Below are 12,681 nucleotides of genomic sequence, written 5' to 3'. Positions count from 1 at the left end.
CAACACATCTCCTGGGAAACCCACTCTTCCTAACTCCCCCCCCCCTCACTCTCCCTACCTCTGCCACCAACTCCTCTGCAAGCCCCGGGTATGATTGTTGATGGCCATGTCACATCCATACCTCTTCTACTGTCTTACCGGACTCTCGAATCACACCCACCATCCCAGCCCCCTAGAAATTCCTTTCATACACGTGCACATCCCCCCCCCCTTCCTTTCCTTACGGCCTTCCCTCTCAACTGAGGAATTGCCAGCCCTAAACTTTACACACACACACACACACGGGTCCTTCTGCAACCCAGGATTTTCCTAGGGGTTCCTAGATCTCTCTCCACTCCCCACGCTTGCAAAGCTCACAAGCTGAAGGCATGCATGCTCCTCTCCACCCTGCCGGGCACACATCTCTCGCCATCCTCGCTCAGCCTCCTCTTCACTGACATCATACAAAACCAGGTTACTAAGTCCTCCAGGTCCTAAGCCTACTCTCTTTCCCAATACTCAAAAGCAGCGACGGGCAGGGGATCCTTCTCCCAGTTCTGCATTGCCCAAGTTCCTCTCCTTCCCCTTTCACTGGCAGCAAGGTTACTGGTCCTGTAGGTTCCTGAGGCTGTCCTTTCCCTGACGCCCCTTTCCACCTCAACAAAACCAGTGTAGGTTGGAAGTGGGGGTGGGAGAGAATCCTCCTCCATTATGCCAATCGATAAATAAAAGTTGCTGGTCCCCGAGGTTTCTGAGGACGTCCTCTTTCCCAGACGCCCCTCTCCTTTCCAATACTCTAAAACAGCGTGTGGAGATGGGGAATCTTCCTCTCTATTACCCGAGATCCACGTCCTTCCCCGACCCTCCGCCACTCACTAGCTAAAACACGGTTACTGGTCCTCCACCTCGATACTAAAAAGAAATACCAAACAAACCCACCCAGTGCGAGTGTGTGTGGGGAGGGGACATGCCCGACGTCCCCGCTTCCCCATCAAAAAAAGGGGGGTTACTAGTCCTCAGTGTTCCTGACTCGCCTCGGCATTCCTCAACACCCTCGTATCTCTCAGCAGATTCCCTGACAGTCCACTTTTCCCCCAGGATGGGGCGGGAAACGCCAGCCCCTGACAGTGCCATTATTGCGACGCTTCGCACTCACCCGGCAGCAGCTTCCCGGCTCGGTCGCTTCGGGCTTTCTTTTGTTTGCCCCCCTCGCAGCCTCCTCACTGCACCACCGGGCTGCTCCACCCCGGAGCTGACCTCACCCGGCCGGCATGGGCATCCCCCGGCGGCGGCAGCAAAACCGGAAGTAAGCAGCAGCCACGACTCTTGCTCCTCTCTTCCACTAGGCGGCGCCATCTCGAGAGGAGCCATCTTGGGAAGGGCAAGGCATTCCCCACGGAGCGAGAGGGAGAGGAAGCGAATGGAAAGCGCCAAAGATGCCTGGAGGTCATCTTGAGTATGGAGGGGGAAAGGAGCGCAAAGCTGCCATCTTGGTAAGGGAAGGTCGCTTTCCGCACGTACGTTTTTCTTTCTTTCTTTCTTTCTTTCTTTTTAAAATATATATAATTAACACGTTGCGCCTCTCCGTATTTAAATGGAGAGAAATCTCCAACTATTTATGTAAAAACGGCAATATTAATCCCCACATCCTGATGACAACGGGTACTAATGGGATGTTTTATAGCAGATTTATAAACCATATATACAATATTATATATAAAAAGCAACATATTGGGTTGCGTCCAAATAAATTCTCACAGTAGACCTGCTAAGATTAATGGAGCTAAATCAGCCATGCTCATCCATTTCAATGGCGCTACTCTGAATAGGACTAGCATTGCATGTTTGCTATTTATTTGTTGCATATCTGTCCCACCTTTTCCTCCCCACCTTCAAAGGGTTCAAGGCAGCATCTATGCTTCTCTCCCCATGCCACTCCCATTTTTTTTTAATCCATTACAACAACAACCTTGTGAGGTAGGTTAGGCTGAGAGACAGTGATATGCCAAAGGTGAGCTTCCTGATGTTATAAGAATTCTTGTTGTTTAGTCATTTAGTCATGTCCGACTCTTTGTAACCCCATGGACCAGAGCATGCCAGGCACTCCTGTCTTCCACTGCCTCCCACAGTTTGGTCAAACTCATGTTGGTAGCTTTGAGAACACTGTCCAACCATCTCGTCCTCTGTCATCCCCTTCTCCTTGTGCCCTCCATCTCTCCCAACATCAGGGTCTTTTCCAGGGAGTCTTCTCTTCTCATGAGGTGGCCAGAGTATTGGAGCCTCAGCTTCAGGATCTGTCCTTCCAGAGAGCACTCAGGGCTGATTTCCTTCAGAATGGATGGGTTTGATCTTCTTGCAGTCCATGGGACTCTCAAGAGTCTCCTCTAGCACCATAATTCAAAAGCATCAATTCTTCAGCGATCAGCCTTCTTTATGGTCCAGCTCTCACTTTCATACATCACTACTGGGAAAAACATAGCTTTAACTATATGGACCTTTGCTGGCAAGGTGATGTCTCTGCTTTTTAAGATGCTGTCTAGGTTTGTCACTGCTTTTATCCCAAGAAATAGGAGTCTTTTAATTTCATGACTGCTGTCACCATCTGCAATGATCATGGAATCCAAGAAAGTAAAATCTCTCACTGCCTCCATTTCTTCCCCTTCTATTTGCCAGGAGGTGATGGGACCAGTGGCCATGATCTTAGTCTTTTTGATGTTGAGCTTCAGACCATATTTTGCGCTCTCCTCTTTCAGCCTCATTAAAAGGTTCATTCATTCCTCCTCACTTTCTGCCATCAAGGTTGTGTCATCTGCATATCTGAGGTTGTTGATATTTCTTCCGGCAATCTTAATTCCGGTTTGGGATTCATCCAGTCCAGCCTTTCGCATGATGAATTCTGCATATAAGTTAAATAAGCAGGGAGACAATATACAGCCTTGTCATACTCCTTTCCCAATTTTGAACCAATCAGTTATTCCATATCCAGATCTAACTGTAGCTTCTTGTCCCACATAGAGATTTCTCAGCAGACAGATGAGGTGATCAGGCACTCCCATTTCTTTAAGAACTTGCCATAGTTTGCTGTGGTCGACACAGTCAAAGGCTTTTGCCTAGTCAATGAAGCAGAAGTAGGTGTTTTTCTGGAACTCTCTAGCTTTCTCCATAATCCAGCGCATGTTTGCAATTTGGTCTCTGGTTCCTCTGCCCCTTCGAAATCCAGCTTGCACTTCTGGGAGTTCTTGGTCCAAATACTGCTTAAGCCTGCCTTGTAGAATTTTAAGCATTACTTTGCTAGCGTGTGAAATGAGCGCAATTGTGCGGTAGTTGGAGCATTCTTTGGGATTGGGATGTAGACTGATCTTCTCCAATCCTCTGGCCACTGCTGAGTTTTCCAAACTTGCTGGCATATTGAGTGTAGCACCTTAACAGCATCATCTTTTAACATTTTAAATAGTTCAGCTGGAATATCATCACTTCCACTGGCCGTGTTATTAGCAGTGCTTTCTGAGGCCCATTGACTTCACTCTCCAGGATGTCTGGCTCAAGGTCATCAACCACACTACCTGGGGTGTACGAGACCTCCATATCTTTCTGGTATAATTCTTCTGTGTATTCTTGCCACCTCTTCTTGATGTCTTCTGCTTCTGTTAGGTCCTTTCCACTTTAGTCCTTTATTATGGTAATCTTTGTACAAAATGTTCCTTTCATATCTCCAATTTTCTTGAACAGATCTCTGGTTCTTCCCATTCTGTTGTTTTCCTCTATTTCTTTGCATTGCTCGTTTAAGAAGGCCTTCTTGTCTCTCCTTGCTATTTTTTGGAAATCTGAATTCAATTTCCTGTATCTTTCACTATCTCCCTCGCATTTTGCTTGCCTTCTTTTACCCGCTATTTGTAAGGCCTCATTGGACAGCCACTTTGCTTTCTTGCATTTCCTTTTCATTGGGATGGTTTTCATTGTTGCCTCCTGTATAATGTTACGAGCCTCCATCCATAGTTCTTCAGGCACTCTGTCTACCAAATCTAAATCCTTAAACCTGTTCCTCACTTCCACTGTGTATTCATAAAGGATTTGATTTAGATTGTGTCTTACTGGCCCAGTGTTTTTTCCTACTTTCTTCAGTTTAAGCTGGAATTTTGCTATAAGAAGCTGATGATCTGAGCCACAGTCAGCTCCATGTCTTGTTTTTGCTGAGTGTATAGAGCTTCTCCATCTTTGGCTGCAGAGAATATAATCAATCTGATTTCGATGCTGCCCATCTGGTGATGTCCATGTGTAGAGTCGTCTCTTGTGTTGTTGGAAAAGAGTGTTTGTGATGACCAGCTTGTTCTCTTGGCAGAACTCTATTAGCCTTTGCCCTGCGTTTTGAACTCCAAGGCCAAACTTGCCCGTTGTTCCTTTTATCTCTTGACTCCCTACTTTAGCATTCCTATCCCCTATAATGAGAAGAACATCCTTCTTTGGTGTCATTTCTAGAAGGTGTTCATAGAATTGGTCAATTTCAGTTTCTTCAGCACCGGTAGTTGGTGCATAAACTTGGATTACTGTGTTGTTAAAAGGTCTGCCTTGGATTCGTATCGAGATCACCTGTCATTTTTGAGATTGCATCCCAGTACAGCTTTTGCCACTGTTTTGTTGACTATGAGAGCCACTCCATTTCTTTTACGGGATTCTTGCCCACAGTAGTAGATATAGTGGTCATCCAAACTGAATTCACCCATTCCCATCCATTTTAGTTCACTGATGCCCAGGATGTCAATATTCTTGCCATCTCATTTTTTACCACATCCAGCTTACCAAGGTTCATGGTTCTTACATTCCAGGTTCCTATGCAATATTTTTCTTTACAGCATTGGACTTTCCTTTCGCTTCCAGGCATATCCGCAACTGAGCGTCCTTTCGGCTTTGGCCCAGCCGCTCCATCAGCTCTGAATCTACTTGTACTTGTCCTCCGCTCTTCCTCAGTAGCCCTCCGACCTGAGGGGCTCATCTTCCAGTGTCATAACTTTTATATGCCTGTTGTCTTTGTCCATGTTCTTGGCAGGGATACTGGAGTGGCTTGCCAGTTCCTGCTCCAGGTGGAACACGTTTAGTCAAAACTCTCCGCTATGACCTGTCCACCTTGGGTGGCCCTGCATGGCATAGCTCATAGCTTCTCTGAGTTATTCAAGCCCCTTCGCCAAGACAAGGCAGTGATGCATGAAGGAGATAAGAATTCTAAGGTGTTGTAAATAAAATGAATGTTCATAAGTGCATAAGATAAACACATATACTTAAGTACATAAACCATGTGTCTGCAATAATATAGGAGAGCCATCCTGACATTTTCTTGACCCTCATTATTTCTTTGCAAAAGGAAGTATCTTAGCAAAACCTTTCCCAATTGTTCTTTTCACTTACAAATCCTTCAAATCCAGTCCAAAGAGCACATTTTGTGTATGAATAGGGGAGGTCTGTGACAAAGGTTTCAGAAGCTAGGGTATCTGTCACTTCAAAAGACTGGCAGTATAATGCAATCAGAAAGGATTATCAGCTATCTTGACAAACAGGAGATAAGACACACTCTCGAATCTGTAGCATGCTTTTGAGTGGTCTTTGGCTAAGGGGTGGGAAATTTCTTAAGTCTTTAAAAGCTGTTATACACCTTTGTTCTGGGTCCTCACCTCATGCAAGGTGGTGGGAGGGGGAATTCTGATGCAACAGAAAAATAAATATCTTCCTTACTTTCCTTCTACTGGTTCCACTCATTTTCCTCTGACTGATAACGGACTTGGGGGACACTGAATCCCTTGATGAAGAGCTGGGCTGTAAAAGCCTACCTCTATAACAATGCCTGGGACGCGGGTGGCGCTGTGGGTAAAACCTCAGCGCCTAGGACTTGCCGATCGAATCCCCGCGGCGGGGTGAGCTCCCATCGTTGGGTCCCAGCTCCTGCCCACCTAGCAGTTCGAAAGCACTCTTAAGTGCAAGTAGATAAATAGGTACCGCTTTATAGCGGGAAGGTAAACGGCGTTTCCATGTGCTGCGCTGGTGCTGGCTCGCCAGAGCAGCTTCGTCACGCTGGCCACGTGACCCGGAAATGTCTCCGGACAGCGCTGGCCCCCGGCCTCTTAAGTGAGATGGGCGCACAACCCTAGAGTCAGACAGGACTGGCCCATACGGGCAGGGGTACCTTTACCTTTATAACAATGCCTGAGTGGGAGATTTGAACCTGGGCTTCCCAGCTCCTACCGACACAATGACTGCACTCCATACTGGCATGGCAGGTGATAAATCACCTCTTCACCAGCAGAGCAACAGACAGACAGATGGGCAATGTGTGTAAACAGGAGTCACTTTATCACTTTACCTCCCATCAATTCCGCCAGCATCTAGAGAAGGGAAAATATGTCAATTTCAGTTTATCTAGGCATCTCAAGTTTCTGCATCAATCTGCAGATCATCATCATTTTTTTAAAGGGCCTGGCAAAAATTTGTTAGCATTTTAATATGTATTTGCAAGATACAGAGAAGGGAAGGGAACTTCAGTCCCCAGGGGGCCAACTGCTTTTTGGCCTTCAGGACTCTCCCCAGGCCACAGAGATGATGACTATTACGCAGTAAGCTTCATGCATTTTAACCAGAGTCTATCTGATCCTAATTTTATGCTCTAAGCCAGGGGTAGTCAAGCTTTTTATACCTACTGCCCACTAATGCATCTTTCTTGATGGTAAAATTTCCTTACTGCCCACCAGTGCTCGATGGAAGGAAGATTCGGCTTGTGCTGTAGAACCCCCTCCCACCCACCTAGGATCCTGAAACGCCCGCTAGTGGGCTGCAGAGACCAGGTTGACAGCCCCTGCTCTAAGCACTCTTCCACACTCTTCCAGATAGTAATGATCTGGATAGCAACTACTGCCTGTTCCGGGCAACACACTATTTATATTTTAAAGCAAACAAACCAGAAGACTACCCTTCCATAATTTGCCTTCACAAACAGAAAAGTGCTTTGCTAATAACCCAAAGCATCTCTCTGACTTTGGTTTCCCAATGTCAAGGCATTTGGTCAGATAAATGTTCCTTTTATTGCCCACTAGATAGCAGCCTTCTTTCAAGCCTGTGATTGTATCAGATTCCAATGTTAATTTTTGTGTGAGCATCAATAAAAAGTGGGTTTTCTGATGCACTTGGATGATTCACTCACCAACATTTTTATTGGGCTGGATCATCACAAAAATGTTGATTGCATAGTAAATTCCTGAAATATTGATAAAGGAGAATTGAAAGGCATTCACTCCAATTTCATTAGAGCAGGAAAGCAACCACAGTGTTTAAGGTGGTCTTTTCTTTTTACAAATACTGCGTCTTTACAAATATATTTCCATATTAAAATCTAAGGGGTGGTTTTTAGAGATTTCACCAATGTTGCATTCCTGAGTATGTTTACTTGGCAGTAAATCACATTGATTTTTATAGCCCTTCTTAGGGCCATTTCAAGCACACGACTCAACTTCTCTCTAAAGAATCCTAGGCCCTGTAGTTTTGTGCTGGGGCTTGTAGCTATGAAAGAAGCAAAGTACAGTTCCTAGGATTCCTGGCAGGTAGCCATGTGCTTTAAATGTATGGTGCAGATCTGCCCTCCATGTCATTAGAGTCTCGGAACAAGGATGTATGTTCCATTTGTTCATGTAAATATTGTTTTTTGGGGGGTAAATACACCCCAATCTCAGAGGGGTGAAAGGTTTTGAGGGTTCCAGTGTGCCTCCTGGGTTGTTTTGCTTTGAATGTGATTTGCTGGAAACTGGTGTCATTTCCTATAAGCATAAAACTGGGGTGAGTTTTGCAGCATTAACACTCCCCAAAGATCTTGTTTTCTGGTTAGGTTCCAGTGGGAACCTCCAGTGTCATAGCACAGAGAGCAAAGCAGGCCTCTTGAGATTTAAGTCAGACGTTACTGCAAGGACTGGTAGCCTGTCAACCCTTTCAGTTATCCAGACACCCTGAAGACATAACCTCCCACAGGGAGAGGGAAATCTAAGCCCTAGTCCCCAAACAGCTCTCACTTAAGAACATAAGAAGAACCTACTGGATGAGGTCAGTGACCCATCTAGTCCAGCATGCTGTCATCACAGTGCCCAACTGAAGGGAGAACCCACAAGCAGGACCCGACCACGAAAGCACTGTCCCCTTCTGCAGTTTCCTGCATCTGAAATTCAGAAGCATCACTGCCTCCAACTGTTGTAAACAAAAATTGCCCTTTTCCCTTATGGGGTATCCAAGAGCCCATATAGAGTCCTTACACAGGTTCCCTATTGGTAGGAGAGAATAACAGAGGCCAACCAGAGAATATTGAGAAGCAAAGCAGCTAGTAAGCTTGATCTTTATTGTTGCAACAGGGTGCTCCCCTCATCCGCAGGAAAGAGGAGGAACCCCGAAAAATGGCACGCAAGGCCTTATAAAGACTTTTGGAATTGCCACCCTGTAGATCAAGACCACCCCCAGAAACAGCATACATACACCACAGAAGGGGTGTAACCTAAGACCACCCCCCAAATACATCATACCTACATCACAGAAAAAGGCAGTCTAAAACAGAAATTTTAATATTGTTTTTCTCCTGTCATTGTTTATCTCCTGTCTGGCAGGTTACTTGATTGGATTGCCTGGGTAGCCTGGCCAGTCTTTTGTAATGATAAATACTTAGTTCCTGGGCCATGTCACAGGCTCACACCCTATTCATATCTTAAATGTGCCCTTAAGATTTGTGAGGAAAGAGACAATGGGAGGTTTCCCACTTTGACCTTGCAGAGAAAACATTTGCTCAGTTTAGGAATCAAAATGGTTCCAGGTTGGTCTTCCTGTGCTTGGTTAGTACATTTATGAACATTTCCATATATCTAAGACCTCAAAATTCCTATCACACAACTGTGGAGGGAGAGCTTGGTTGGTGGCCATTGGCAGTCTTGTAATCTGAAAGGCATCAGAACATAAGAAGAGAACAGGATGCTTTATTAGATGAGTGGCTGGTGTGACCCAGCAGACTCTTGTGTTCTTATCCTCGTTTTTGAAAGGGGGGGTGTCACTCAAATGAAAGCTAGATACACAATGTACATTTAATTAGGGCAGATCCACACTATACATTTAAACCCCATGCCTGCCATAGGATGGGAAAGCAGCACTTTGAGGGGAAACTGAAATTCCCAGGTTTCTTTTGGGTTTTGTTTTTTTAAAAAAAATGTGTGCTGAATATGCTTTAAATATTTTGTGTGGATCAGAGTCAGAAGTACACTCCTCCCCAAATAATCCTGGAATTTACCCATCAGAGCTGCCCTTCCCAGCACCCTTAACCAAGCATAGGCAAACTTGGCCCTCAGATGTTTTGGGATGACAATTCCCATCATCCCTGACCACTGGTCCTGTTAGCTAGGGATCATGGGAGCTGTAGTCCCAAAACATCTGGAGGGCCGAGTTTGCCTATGCCTGCCCTTAACAAACTACAATTCCCAGAATTCTTCAGGGGTCGGGGTGGGGGAATGTATGCAGTGTTGATTCTCTCTCCACCCAGCAGAGGGCTTGTCAAGCACATGCAAATTCACACCTCCTCCAGCTTTGTTTGTTTCATTTCCTTTTTTTCTTCTTAAGGTTACTTATTACTTATCTAGATTGAGGAGCAAAGTTCTTTAAAAGGAGCCACCTGCCTCCTTTCTGCCATCACCAGCTTGGTCAAAAGGGACATCGGAATTAAAGTTGCCAGCTAGTCAGAAGAAGGTAAGGAACAGGGCAATTATAGTTGCCTACACGCCATACATTTAAAGCAAATTTCCCCCTCCCTAAAGAAGCCTGGGAACTGTAGTACCCTCCATAGAGTTAAGATTTCAATCGCCCTTAACAAACCCGCAGCCCTCAGGATTTCTTTTGGGAGGATCATGCTTTAAACATACAGTATAATGCTTTAAGCACAGCCTTGGTGTACAGTTGTGCCTTTAATAGAGGCTGAACAATCAGGTGACAATTCCCTCCCACTCCCCCAGGCATGGCATTGCTGCAACACAGTTGAGGACCCCAGGCAAAAAAAGAAAGAAAAAAGGCTGTCACCCCTAGCTGGGGTGCCACAAGATCCCCTTCCCTTTATTTAAAATCCTCCCTGTGCTTTTTGTGATTGGCTGGAAGCCCTGTCATATCTCCTCCCAGAAATATTTCACTTGTTCAAAAAACAAAACAAAAAACCACGCACAGGGAAATTGAAAGGTGCCAAGCATGGTGAATTTTGTGGCATGGAAAAGACCAGAAAACGTTAGAGCAAAAGGATCCCCTTTCCCCCCTGTTTAAAGACTTGCTTTATTATTAATATTAAGTATTTATATGTTTATCTAGAAATAAGACAGAAAGTGTCTTTGTGACAGCTTTTGAACTCCTCTGGAATCTTTTCTTTAAAAATACAGTGGTCATGTTGTTGTTAACAGTTCTCTTTGTTTTTTAAAATTCTTGATTAAACCCCATATGCTTAGTTTTGTCATCCTGTGTTCCTCTGAGATTATCTGTTTACACCTAATAATCCATTTGGTGGCTAGGAAACAAGAAAACTCAGCTTGGTTCTGAAAGCTGCTCTGATCCTGCCAGGAAGCATGTGATTCTTAGGCAATGTGCTTTTATTTCTCTTACTTCAGGATAGGGATGGATGCCATCTCTTCCTTTTGTAGAGAAGCTTCTGTGACATCCTTCAAATTCCAAATGCAGCATTTGTTTTGTTCATTACATTAATATCCCCCAAGGAGCTCAAGACAGTTCTTATGGTTTTCTCTCTTCCCATTTTATTCTCACAGCAGCTCTGTGAGTCAGGTTAGACCGGGAGTTAGTGATTGGGTCCAGGTCACAGAGTGAATTTCATGACTGGAGATTTTTGAACCAATGTGCTCCCTGACCCTTGTCCAGTACTATACCTTGCTGGCTCAAGGCTATCACTATACCTTGCTGGCTCAAGGCTATTTGCTTCTAGTGAGAGGATGCAGATCACAGCAGCAACTAAATCCCTTGTCCAAGCTGACTTGCTTGTGACAAATCTGCTGGTGCTCTTCTTTATTGTTGATCTGCCCAAAGTAAGGAGGTTGCTTGCAATCTTCCTCAGTTCCTAAGCAGGAAATAACTAACCAGTATAACTGAGATCCCATGGAAGGTCATGTTAATATTTTCTTGCAAGGGGTGACCAGTTCCACCAGCACCCTAGCCAGTTCTTGCAACGCACATGAATGCATGTCCACTCTGAAGTAAGTCCCATTAGTTACTCACAACTGTGCATAAGATTGCAAGTTAACTCTTGTACAGTAAAGTGAAAGTTTTTGGAGCTTGAAAGCCATGTTCTCTGAATTCCCAAGTTGTTTTAGTGTTTGGCTTACATGTGCTCAGAAGCGCCCTTGTTACTGAGCAATGTGTTCTTAAGTATGTCCTTTGAGGTTCTAACCGCATTTAGGTTTTTTCTTACAATCAAGCAGTATATGAATTTTATGAAATAAAGTATTGTTATTGTTGTTATTATTAATTAAATTTATATACCATTCTCCATGAGTAGATCTCAGGGCAAATTAAACATAAAAATACAAGATTAAGAAAAAGTAATGAAAACAAGAACGAAAGCAAACCAATAACCCCCTCCCTCCCATTTCATAACCATCTTAATTTATTTCTAACCTGCTTTTCTCTTTTAGGAGTACAAAGTTAATATGGATACATATAAGATGTACACATATATGAACTGGGTCCTTAGTAAAGGTAAAGGTACCCCTGCCCGTATGGGCCAATCGTGACCGACTCTGGGGTTGCGCGCCCATCTCGCTTAAGAGGCCAGCACTGTCCAAGGACACTTCCGGGTCACGTGGCCAGCATGACGAAGGTGCTCTGGCGAGCCTGCAACAGCGCAGCACACAGAAATGCCATTTACCTTCCCGCTATAAAGCGGTACCTATTTATCTACTTGCACTTAAGAGTGCTTTTGAACTGCTAGGTGGGCAGGAGCTGGGACCGAACGACGGGAGCTCACCCCGCCTTGGGGATTCGAACCGCCGACCATAGGATCGGCAAGTCCTAGGCGCCGAGGTTTTACCCACAGCGCCACCCGTGTCCCACCAAAACACATGTTCAGCTATATCTTCTTGTTTTTAACTTTAGTACAAATAAATGTAGGTAGCTGAACCCATATGCTCTGCTATCATATTTCAAGTTCCTGGGAGTTACGGATTTTAGATGGAACATGTATGTGTTGCTTTTTACTATACATTTTGGAAAATTGTCTGTTTGCTAGATTACCACCACTAAATTAACCACTGAGTGTGTATCTTGTGTGTGTGAAAATGCCTCTCATAAAACATCCTGAAATATTTTAATGGTAAAGACAGAACCAGTGGTGGTATGGCTGTTAAGAGTTCCTGACTAGGACCTGTGAGAGACAAGGGTTCGAATCCCCCTGCTCAGCCATAAGGCTTTCTGAGTGACCTTGGGGCTGGATGCTGCCTCTCAGCCTAACCTCCCTTACAGGGTTCTTGTGAGGGGAAGAGAACAATGTACACCTTCTTGAGCTTCTTGGAGAGAAAAGGGTTGGTTATAAATGCAAGCAAGCATGCAATAAATACATAAATAACTAATCAATCAACAGTTAAAAGGTATATAAAAACAAAGTGATAATTAAGTGCTTAACAGTGGTAATTTACAAAACAATGTTTGATGACACAG

At 44.6% G+C, this 12,681-nt stretch overlaps 2 protein-coding genes across 2 annotated transcripts in view; one reads left to right on the top strand and one right to left on the bottom strand.

The window, feature by feature from the left end:
• Positions 1-1,328, bottom strand: part of LRRC8A (leucine rich repeat containing 8 VRAC subunit A) — a 37,741-nt gene extending 36,413 nt beyond the window's left edge. Inside the window, exon 1 of the mRNA XM_083423565.1 lies at positions 1,136-1,328. The gene's annotated coding sequence lies outside the window, so the exon portion shown is untranslated. The remainder of the gene's footprint in view (positions 1-1,135) is intronic.
• Positions 356-12,681, top strand: part of LOC310669940 (uncharacterized protein) — a 38,572-nt gene continuing 26,246 nt past the window's right edge. Inside the window, exons 1-2 of the mRNA XM_083424404.1 lie at positions 356-453; positions 1,326-1,496. Coding sequence (XP_083280530.1) covers positions 373-453; positions 1,326-1,496 — 252 coding nt within the window. The 5' untranslated portion in view covers positions 356-372. The remainder of the gene's footprint in view (positions 454-1,325; positions 1,497-12,681) is intronic.

Source organism: Podarcis tiliguerta (genome assembly GCF_965153285.1).
Source record: "Podarcis tiliguerta genome assembly, chromosome: Z".
Classification (NCBI taxonomy): domain Eukaryota; kingdom Metazoa; phylum Chordata; class Lepidosauria; order Squamata; family Lacertidae; genus Podarcis; species Podarcis tiliguerta.
The sequence above is the reverse complement of the archived record's forward strand: the minus strand, read 5'-3'. Positions and strand labels throughout refer to the sequence as shown.